General features: G+C 34.7%; 2 protein-coding genes across 2 annotated transcripts; both read left to right on the forward strand.

Moving 5' to 3' along the window:
* The first annotated feature begins 13 nt into the window (after positions 1–13).
* Positions 14–3,681, forward strand: DNAAF19 (dynein axonemal assembly factor 19). Its single transcript, XM_087918010.1, has 4 exons — positions 14–179; positions 1,293–1,438; positions 2,378–2,510; positions 3,007–3,681. The coding sequence occupies exons 2-4, from the start codon at positions 1,311–1,313 to the stop codon at positions 3,481–3,483; spliced, it is 738 nt and encodes a 245-aa protein (XP_087774136.1). The 5' UTR covers positions 14–179; positions 1,293–1,310; the 3' UTR covers positions 3,484–3,681.
* Positions 3,682–3,816: 135 nt separating this feature from the next.
* FAM187A (family with sequence similarity 187 member A) lies at positions 3,817–7,952 on the forward strand. Its single transcript, XM_026718294.2, has one exon. It carries the CDS (start codon positions 5,617–5,619, stop codon positions 6,877–6,879), a length of 1,263 nt encoding a protein of 420 aa, XP_026574079.2. The 5' UTR covers positions 3,817–5,616; the 3' UTR covers positions 6,880–7,952.
* Positions 7,953–11,379: the final 3,427 nt, after the last annotated feature.

Consider the following 11,379-nt stretch of genomic DNA (forward strand, 5'->3'; position numbering starts at 1 on the left):
CGATTTCCATTCTTTTCAGGCCGTTTCAGCAAAATTTGAAATTTTTCATAAGCATTGATTGTGATCAGGCGTTTATTATAGACTGCCCCGATCGCTATAGATCCACCTCGCCATCTCGTTTCCATAATTGCTTTGGAAACCGAACCGACGCTTAATTGCTTTTGAAACTGGAGTCTTAGGTGGGGGAAAAAAATCGAACTACGTTCCCACAAACAGAAAAATCTTTCATTCCTTATATTTGGTAACGGTCAGGTTGGCGAGATAAATCGAGAACAGTATTTGGGGTAGTGGGTTTGCATGGGATAGTAAAATAAAACATAAATCTGTAGAATCCGTCGCCACTGAATGTGGAGTGCCCAAAAGATTATTAATTCGGGCTGACGTGTTTACTGTTTTATGGGAAAGTTTCTGATTATGTTCTTGACTACTTAGTATTTTATAGTGAAGTACTTAGAGTGCCTTCAATAGCAAATTCCTTATATGTCAGAATCTACTTGCAAGGATGTAGTGGTTGAATTGACTCTTAAAATTATATCTTTCAGTCTATTTTTACTAATTTTGCTGAATAAATTCATGAAACAGAATAACGAGAATGGAGTTGTATTACATACATTAGACCAAAGGTCTCCAAACTTGGCAACTTTAAGACTTGTGGACTTCAACTCCCAATTGAAGGGAGTTGAAGTCCACAAGTCTTAAAATTGCCAAGTTTGGCGACCGCTGTATTAGAGAAAATAAAATGCAATCACTGCAACATTTTATTTCATTTATTTTCACATCACCATGTTGGAGAATGATTCTTTCCACAGTTAGAAGAACAGTACCAAAACAACAACAACAAAAACCCCAGAATGGAGACAGTTTTTAAAATCTGAACAGCCAGCAGGCATCAGAGGAATTTCATGCTAAACAATGAAGAGGATTGTTCAGTATTGATTTAGCACATGATCCCATTATAGCTTATTCACCAAATATTGATTTAACGACATGATTGACTTGGATGGCTGACTCCAGATACTGGAGTTTATGGTTATGATCTAAAAATTAAGTACCAATAGCTCAGGGCAAGGGTTTTGTTCTGTTTACTGCTATATTTGTAAATAAAATGAGTATTACAAAGTTTTTGGTACTCTATATTAATGAAAACAAACATTTTAACATTTGGGAAAATTGGACAAAATGTGTGTTTGGGATAGTCATAAGAAGCTGATCGTTTTTTATTATACAATTATTTGAGAGAAAAACCTAGTTTTTCAAATTAAATAATCTATTGGTTAACTGAGCTGTTTTTAGTTCCCAAAGTCAAAGGCATGATAGATTTCCATGCTTTGGAGAAAGAGCTGGAAGAAGCTATTGCCACAGATGAGAAATACCAGAGAGAAAATGAGGCTAAATTTCGAGCGGTACATCAGAAAGTATCATCTTATGAAGAATTCAGGTTTCTTGATTTTCAGATTCCTTTATTGATTTGATGCAGAATGTGAATAAAAACATTTATTTATCCATGATGGCAATTTCCTTTGAATTTAGCACACTTATTAAACAAATAATAATGAAATAAATAATACATATAAGTTTTGTAAGTCTAGTTATTTTTAAAATCGGAACTTTTCTTTATTTTCGTACTGTGATTTTTGAGCTGCTTTCCCAACTGTTCTACTGGTGCTGAAAAATGTTTTCATTTATTTTATAGTAGCCTATTTGGTCTGTTAACACTGGAGAGTAATAATTGTCTCATAATATTAGTAGTTCTTTAATGTTTATTTCATTGCATGTAGAACATTGAATGATATATTTACACACTGAATAACAACTTAAATGTTAATCACAGAATGTAAACATTAGAAAGCAATCTAGGAGACTTTCTTGTCCAGTACTTTTATTTTGTACAAGAAATGTGCTACAACACTAGAAAAATATTCATTTCTGTGATACAGTGCAACTTTCATTATCCTCAATTTTAACTTCTGCATTTCTAAGAGAAGGGAGCCAAATAACTTTAACAATTAAATCATTCTTCCTCCTATTATTTTGCATAATATATCAGGAAAGAAGCAACAACTGGAGCACATAACACAGAGGCTAAAGTTACTAGTTAAAATTGAAGAAGCAGAGGTGTCCTCTCTAATGCATTTTTTTTCTTACATGTTGCAATATCTATTGTATATTGCATATTATATATTGTAAGTTATCTAAAGTTTTATATGGTAGAGTGGCCTTTCCCATAAACTTAAGAGGCCAGGCAAGATGCATGATATAACTTTCCTATAATTTAAATAATTGGATGAAATGAGATTTTAGTGGCTTTAAACCAAGTTGCTGTTGCTAAAATGGTTATCTGAAACGTCTCCAGAATCTTCCTCCATTCTGTTTGCAGAGATATTGTTCTAGCCTCCCATTTGAAACCTCTGGAGAAAAAGGACAAAATGGGAAGTGGCAGAAATGTGTTGTGGAACTCCTGTGCAGTTAAAGCAAAACACAAACAAGAGAGTAAGATAGACTTGCCTCAGGTAAGAGTAATTCTGTCTATGAGCTGAAATGTTTCTCCAAATATTTTTTTTAATTAAATCTGTTTTAATTTTTTATTTTATCTAGGAACTAAAACTAGAAGATTGTTTTTTCCAATATTTGAATAAAACTAACAATGCTATGGAATTATTACTGTCCTATTTTATCCTATCCTGTACTGTCCTATCCTAACCATCCTATTCATTTTTCTAGTTTTTATTGTTTTGTTGAAGGATTATACCCAAAAATACACACTGAGAGCATATCTTTTTTAAGAGATTGTATTCTGCTTTTCTCTTTTTTGATCTCTTCTGATTGCTCATCATTAATTAATATATTGTGGGATTTTTGTTTTTAAAAACCTGTTTCTAGCAGCCTTGTTTAAATGTCACTTTCCATAAAACATTAATTGATATTTAAAAAATGAAAAAGTTATTAATTGTGGAGTTGGAAAGTACAATAGGTGGTGAGACTATGTCATTTTTTAAAATTATCTAGGAATTAGAACGCCTGCCTGAGACTTCTGCAGAGTTCTACAGAGATTGGCGCAGATGTATGAAAAACAATCAGGATCGCTATCTCCTCCTCCTCCAACTTGGATCCCAAAACTTGGGCCGGATCTTCCAAACAGATCTTGCTTTTGGCCTCTTAGGTGAATTTCTAGTGGTGCTGAACCAAAATGCTTGCATCAAAGACTACAATTTTATCTTGGATATCTTGGAGAATTTATCAGGCACCAAACGTTTTGGACTAAACATTGAACTCCTTAGTGAGGCAGAGAAAGAAAACTGCAGGCAGTTATTTGAAAAATTGCAAAAAATAGAAAGTGGCCTTGGCAATTTTTCTGAAATCCAACAGATTCCAAATGAAAATGATACAGATGCTACTCAAATCTATTGTCAAGCAGGTAAAGGAACTGAAAAAAAAGTGTTAAAACTGATGAACCTTTACCAAATCTCCTTGATCAATTCTTGAGTATATACTAATGACTAAGAATGGAAACATTGTAATATAAAGAAAGGTCTAGAGTGTCTATAAGCCTTTTTTAGTATTTATTAGAAAAATAAGAGAATATGAAAAATAGATATATAATCAGAGAGTGCTCACCTCTTGCTTTTTGTCTCTCTTTGTCATTAAAATGTTTTTGTCATTAAAATGTATAAACTTAAACCATTATCAGTTTAAAATTATGCATTATTTATTTTTTGAGTACTTTTGTCATATTTCTTACTACACATCTTTCTTGATCTTCTGTTTTAGTTAAATGCTTAGTCCTTGAAGTATCAAGGGGACCTCTGATAACTCAGATGTGGGCATTTTTGAGCATATTTATATAGAGATTTTTTTACTAATAGGTAAGCATAGCAAGCCACTCAGCTGAAACAGAGACAAGAACTTTTAATTCAGATTGAAGAACAGATTGAAGAGTATTAACTATAAATATGCTTTTATTAAGATATTTTGAGAGAATGCATTTTATTCTTTACAGCTACACAGTATCAGGGACAGGGTATAATAGATTGATTGTCGATTTCTAGGTGCTCACCATAGCAATAATCCAGTTAACAGCTAAGAAGCAAGCTTTTGAGTAGCCGCAATATTCTGACATATTCCGTTATAGCAAAAATAGTATTGTATTTCCAGGCTAATATTAACTTGATACTATATTAATTGGGATTTCAACTAGCTTATTCTTGATAGAGAAAATTTTAAAAACTTTGTTATTCCCAGCAAAGCAATAAAGAAATTTAAGGAAGTTGTTTTGGATCATGGTATTAGATGGTATCAGATGGAACTGTCCTATACCTACAACCTATACGGTACTTTCTAATTAATCTTTATCCTATGTATGCTCTTTCATCCTTCTCATCAGAGGTGCCATATATACCAGAGAGTCCTTGGCAAGTTGAGAGCGCCTATATTTTCATTCATCTTCATTACTTTATTAAATATTAATATGCAGACTCTGTATTCTCAAGAAATTTGCTTTTAGTAAGGGTCAATTTGTTTGGTTTTGTATCATCCTGGGCACTGGAGTTTTTTTCTCCTCCTTTGCTGGTACTTTGCTTGTGTGGAGTGACCATTCAAAGTTACAATGGCACTGAAAAAAGTGACTTATGACCATTTTTCACACTTATGACTGTTGCAGCATCCCCACAGTCATGAGAGGCCAGGCGAGGAGATGCGTGCCTCTATGTGAGTGATGTTGAGTTGGCCACTTGCAGCCAATAACATGACCACCAAGCCATGTCCACCAGCTAAGCCACGCTCACAGAACCGGTTGTTAAAAAAATTGAATCCCACCCCTGTTTCTAACCCAAAAAGGTTAGCCACCACTGCTATAGTAGTAAAAAAATCACAAATAATAGGTAGATTGCTGGGAGGAAATAATCGCTATTTGAGTCTTCTTCCAAAAAAATATTTCAGATGTTACATTAAATCTTGGTGAAATGAAATAGTTAATGAAACAATTGATGGGTTGAACAGTATAAGACTATTATGCAATTCTATCAGATGATAAGTTCTGGGAAACTTGAAGGAGAAAGTGCATGCTTATATCAGCTTCTCTCTCTCTGTCTCTCTCTCATATCATATCATATCATAGGCTGATAGGCTGGGAATAAGATGAATGTTTGTCATGAATAGCTGGCAAACACAAAAACCAAGCAGGTTGCCGGGTGTGTTTATACTGTAGTTAAGTAGATGCAAATGAAAAATGCTTTTTGTTTTTCAAATTCATTTGAATTTGAAGAAGCATCAGATTCACTGAAAGAATTACATAACTGATTTTTTTCTGTTAAGATGACAGGAAATAACACTGTCACATTGCAGTAATTATGCTACAGAAATGGCAGTACAGTCTGAAAATCTCTTAACATTGGAACAGAGTGTGATGCTAGGGTGTGTTTTCTGAGTATGAGGCAGCTTCATTTATACAATCAGTCATAAAGGTCTGCAAGATTTGTCCATATCAGAACTTAGTTGGCATTCTAGAACTCACAGAAGTAATTCCAGAGTCTGTCTTTCTTATGAACAGATAATATGCACATATGATACACATCGTTAAAATGTAAACTCCTATAGAACATGAAAACTGTTGGATAATATATGGACAGCTATCAAATGGTGTCAGCGGGGTGGGCTGTGATAGCTACAGTCCTTAGCATTGCTGATGTCCTTCATGCCTTTGCTATTATGGAAAAAGAAGATGTGTTCAAGAAGAATCCTTGCCCAGCTTTCTTGATGTTTGAGAATGCTGCTTATTTGGCTGATATGAGTTTTGAATTGCCCTGTAAGTGTAAGCCAGAAGAAATAACTACTGTAGTTTGGTACTTTCAAAAAAGCATGGGCAATCGGCAAACTAAGGTTTTGACAGATTTTGATGGCACTTTGATAGTAGATTCACGCCACATCAAGGTAGGCAGTGACATGCTTCGTCGTTTTAGCATTAGGATGTTCAGTCTCATTGTCTTCCGGATTCAAGTGGAAGATTCAGGGCATTATATTTGTGGTACAAAGAAAGGGGATTTCTTCTATGGTTATGATATAGATGTACAGCCTTCAAGGAGAATAGCTGTTGCCTTTGCAGATGAAGGACAGCATCCACAGAATGATCTCCATGAAACAAATTTCACGGTCTTCACCATTTTCTGGGACTGGACTAAATGCAACCGTTGTGATGTCAGAGGTGAGCAACGGAGAATTGGGCTTTGCTATGTAAAGAGTTCTTCTCTGTTCAAACGGTACCATACCACTTTAGAAGAAGTGGCATCTTGTGGCTCAAAGTCAGTCCCAAAGAATTTCTTTTATGGTATTCAGATGAGAAAGCCTGAGGTTGTAATACGAAGTTGCATGGTATCTTGTAAGGGGGAGATACCTTCAAATGAAGGAGAAGCACCCATTTCAAACATTATCTCAAAGCTTGGAGAAAAACCTTGGGTTTCCAACATCCCTATTCAATTCCACAAGCAGTCCCTTGGCAGAGGATTGATCATTTCTTGCCCTGGTGCTAGGCCAGAGCATGCTGTTGCCTGGGATAAAGATTCAACCCGATTATATCTCAGTAGATTTCTCACTGGGGTTAACAAGACCATGAGGGTCTTCATTGACCATGGAAATCACCTCCACATTCGGTTTACCCAGATGAATGACAAAGGTATTTATTACTGCTGGCGAGAAGGAGAAATAGTTGCTGGATTCCGGCTATCGGTATTATATGAAAGTCGCCACAGACGAAGCTTTGATGATCCTGAAAGTCAGTATGCTATTAAGGCTATTATCACAAGCTATGTGCTCATCACCATCTTCTTTACTGTCATTCACATTGTTCGCTGTTGCCTCTATGTGTTTAAATGTACAGCTATGGAATAGCATCTCAAGAAAATGACCATAATGGCCTAATAAGTGAAGATGATTATTTGTCTCACAAGTTATTTGATAATTAATCGATCAACTGTTTCTTTATCAATTAAGTATTTCAGTTTAAGAACACTGTAGAACTCTCACTGAAGATAAATTTCAGCTCTCTTAAATGAGAGCTAATATACAATGAGTAAGCAACTGTTAACAGAAGGCAAGGACAGTAATCTGTTTTCATTAAATATAGCAATATGAAAGATTTTTTACTGTAGAATTCTCTGCCTTAATAATACCCCAATTGGTAAACCAATTTAAAATCTCTTATGTATTGTGAATAATCCAAAAAAATAGTTAACTGAGTATTGTCAGTCTGAGATTCCTGTTGCTGAAGTAGTAACAGTTTCAAATATAGTTGGAACAATATACAGATAGTGCAAATCTGTAGCAGTCACACCTAGGGCAATTACTCTGTTGACAGTTGAAAGTAGATGAGTAATTAATTTCTTACCCAGTTTAATTGATCTAACAAAGTACAAGCAATTTATTTTGTGCATCTTTTATTTTAAAATAAACTGTATTTATGTGCATGTTTATATATATATATATTGTTTGTAAGCCACTCTGAATTTTTTCTGGAGAATATCAAATAAAGAAACAGAATAAGCAGTGAAAAACTGAAGGAGAAGCCATTTTTGATGTAATCTTTAATTGTAAAAGAAATATGATAATAAACAAGTTTGCAATTTTAAACAATTACATTGCTATAGCCTCATATTTTTAATTTCTGTTAAGCATTTACATATAGTCTTCTGTAAAACTATAATTAGAAGTTCATGCGGTACTATAAATATGTAAGCATGTTTATGTGGATAGCTTACAAAGCAGAGCATAAAACTTATGAAGTATTTTAGCATAGTGATTCTAAAAGGAATATATCCAAAATATTAAATAGCCATAAAGTTTAATCATGTTTATGATCCACGTTGCTTGTAATAGTATAGCTAGTTTTACTGGAAAATAGGCAAGTTGTGTGTAACTCTTTGTGTTGGAAAACAGTGGGTTCCACCCAGGGGTGGGATCCGACAGGGTTAACTACCAGTTCGGTCATTTACGAGGTTCAGTGATTTACAATGTGCTTCCCTGACGGCTTTTTTAATTGCAGCTGTGCCTTGCATAGCAGCTGAAGTTGAAAAAAAATCAGGAAATAAAGGTCAGGTAAGAGCCCAGGTGGGTGGGTCGGCAAAAACATCAGCAGACATAGAACCGGTTCTACAGAGGTGGACAGAACCAGTAGAAACCCACCCCTGGTTCCACCACATTCCCTAGTTTTATTTTTAAAAGAAAAATAAAAGTTTTGCCATTTCATCCATAGTCACAGCTACTAATTTAAAGGAGGAAAAGAAGAGGGTAAGTGTAAACATCATTCAGTATTCTTTTCCAAGTACCATTAAAAACAACAACAGCAAGTCATGTAATCTATGCGTAACTGCATGCAATCCAGGGAGTCAAAAGTGAAAAATGCAATCAGCAGCAATTGTATAACAACAATAGATAATTGAAAGTGTTCATACGGCCATCTAAACCGGTCATATAAGAAATGACCCTAGATTTATATGTAATTTCATTAAGCAGGCTGATGTTTTAAAATTATGCTTGAACATATGGCTGATATAATGGTTGGGAAAACCCACTCATTCTTCAAAATCCTTTCCCCCTCAAATTGTGTTCATTTAGTTAAAAAAAATAAGAATTGCCTCAATGCTTCTTATAGGCATGCTCTGTGAAATTCTTCCTTTTTTCTTTGTCAGCACACCTTGGGAAATCCTAACTTCTGTTACTGGCTTCTATCTTTTCTGCTCTGCAACTGAATTCTGCTTTGCTTTAAGCTGAAGCAATGATAAAGAATAGCCCACTGACCCTTCAGCACAGAGTGGACTGTCATTTATGGCTAGGGTAAACATTAGCCATAATTTTTAGGGAAGCTAATTGATAAAGAAATTGTTATTCAGTAACCTTCAAAGTGCCATAGGTTGCCTAACCCTAATTCAGAGCAATTGCCTCAATATTAGAAATCAGTATCAATTTTTATTTTTAGTTATTATTTCTTTCTCCACTGATTTGGTTAAACCAAATGAAATTCTATCAAGTATTTTCCTGCCAAACCTCTAATCTTACAGGCATCTTGTCACTGCCCTTCATTAACACCTGACCTTTCCTCCTCTCTTTCTCTCTTCTGCCACTTCGCCTTTTCTTGTTTTTCCCATCACTTCTCCTTGTCATCCACTGCACACCATCCATCTATAGCCAAATGGCTGATAGCACTCAGAAGAGTGCAACTATGTCCTCTTTTTACTTGGATCCTAATACATACAATTTGCTTAATATAAATCACAGGATTATCAATTTGGAAGGTGCTAAAAGCTATAAGAAATTAGCATTCAGTGAAGTTTTAATGCTTTAATGAGGTACAGTTACAAGTTCTTAGTTTGGTCAGTATCAGCCTACTCTACAGCATAAGATTGCTTGGATAAAATAATGGTAGTTTTAGGGTCATCTAATATCTTAATTCTTTAAAAGAAACATGGGCTATCAATTGGAACCAGTGGGAAGGCAATTCCATCTTACATTTACTGTCAGCAGGCATCTGGATTTAAATCCACAATAAGATTCACAGGAATGAATCTTCTCCTGGCACATACCTCCAAAGATCAGAGAAGCAAGCAATTAAGAACTAAGACTAAGAACAGAAATGGAACTCATTCCATTTCCCTGGCAATTTTAAAATTAACTTGAGTAGAGGGAAATCGAGGAACGATTAAAACACAGGAAAATGGTGATCTTTGAAATAATAGGTACAGTATTTTTTTTATCTAGAAATTTTATATTATTGTCTTATCTGAGCCCAAACCGTTTTTGGGGAGGCGGGGTATTTTCTTTGTATAAGATCAGATGTCTTTTGAGCTTCACGTAGCCATATATTTCCCCTCCCCCTTTTTTTCCCTATGGGAAATTTTTTAAAGTCATGATCTACGATTTGAACAATCCTATATTTTTATCTTCCTTTTCACTGATTTTTGCATGGGATTTCTTAAAACTGAAATGGTATTTTTATGTTTTTCCTTTCTCCTTTTTTTTAAAAAATAAAGATGTATTTTATTTCTTTCTTGTGAGCTTTGTATATCAATAAAGAAAAGGAAGAAAGGCTTAGCCCTTAACAGCATGCCTTAGTGCTACAGATACATTTCAATTCCCCCGCTCCTTTTTCCTCTTACTTTTCCACTACCAAGGACTACTCCAAAGAGGGAGGTTGAGATAACATGTGTCGACTAATAGGCCTTCTACGAGAAAGAATTTTAGACCTCTACATGCTTTCTGTATATGTTCAGTCATTTCCATACATAAGTAAAACATGTAACACATTTGTCTAATTTGGAAAACTGCTATCCATCATAACAGTAAACCAGCACACAGGATAATAGAAGGCACGCATGCTATAGGAAACAAATTTCAGCCACTGTCTAGGTTTTACTGGAATTTTCCCCAAATGACATGCCAATCAAAGGTGAGCAAAATGAATTGCTATGAAGGGAAAACTAGGTACAAGATAAATGGATGTATATAACTAAAATATTATTAATCACTTATTCATGTGTGATAATTTTAAGAGAAAAGGGCTTCTGTTGCAGGTTGCCTTCTGCTCTTGGATGAATGGCAACATGTAATTATAACAAATAAATCCTATATTATCTGAAGTAGGCAAACCACAAATGGAGTTATTATTTTTAAATAAAACCTGCTGACCAGAGTTCCTTCTTGCAGAGGTACAGGAAACCCTTTAAGGATCTTTGCATATTTTCCCTAGGAAAGAAGCTATGCCTTTAAACTTAAACTTCCTCATGAATTATTTTCATAGTAAATTCATAATAGAATATTTCATCCCAAAATTTCAGACTGTTATCATCAGAAAATGGGTCTAATCCCAACACAAAGCCAAGGTGGATGTGCCTCATGCATATATTATCTAATATATATATATATATTAGATCTTACTAATGAAATCAAATAGATTACTTGGGAAGATACGTGGGAACTGATGTAAATAAGCTTACTTCTAAATTATACTGCTTTAGGTCAATGATTTTCATATGTAAACATAACCAGCATGTTTCTGTAATCAGCGGTAACCTGATTCCTATTCATTTATTGGTTATAATGAGAAACATCGTTATGGCTGTTAAGCCAGCCCCAGAACAATTATTAGGCATGTGTTTTTTGACACATTTGTTAAGTGAATCATGGCAATTTAGGTAGTCCTTGACTTATGATCACAATGGAGCCCAAAATTTCTGTTGCTAAGCGACACATGTGAATTTTGCCCCATTTTACAATGTTTTTTGACACATTTGTTAAGTGAATCATGGCAATTCTTAAATTAATAACACAGGTGTTAAGTGAATCTGGCTTTCCCATTGTTGGTCAGAAAGTCACAAAAGGGGCTCACACAAACACTGT

Source organism: Pseudonaja textilis, chromosome Z (assembly GCF_049901715.1).
Source record: "Pseudonaja textilis isolate UNSWEBS1 chromosome Z, rPseTex1.2, whole genome shotgun sequence".
NCBI lineage: Eukaryota > Metazoa > Chordata > Lepidosauria > Squamata > Elapidae > Pseudonaja > Pseudonaja textilis.

Excerpts from the sequence above, each read along its gene's own strand:
- DNAAF19 (XM_087918010.1), top strand. The coding sequence starts at position 1,311 with ATGATAGATTTCCATGCTTTGGAGAAAGAGCTGGAAGAAGCTATTGCC. Across the intron at positions 1,439-2,377 it reads TCATCTTATGAAGAATTCAG|AGATATTGTTCTAGCCTCCC; the intron begins GTTTCTTGATTT and ends TTCTGTTTGCAG. Across the intron at positions 2,511-3,006 it reads GTAAGATAGACTTGCCTCAG|GAATTAGAACGCCTGCCTGA; the intron begins GTAAGAGTAATT and ends AAAATTATCTAG.
- FAM187A (XM_026718294.2), top strand. The coding sequence starts at position 5,617 with ATGGACAGCTATCAAATGGTGTCAGCGGGGTGGGCTGTGATAGCTACA.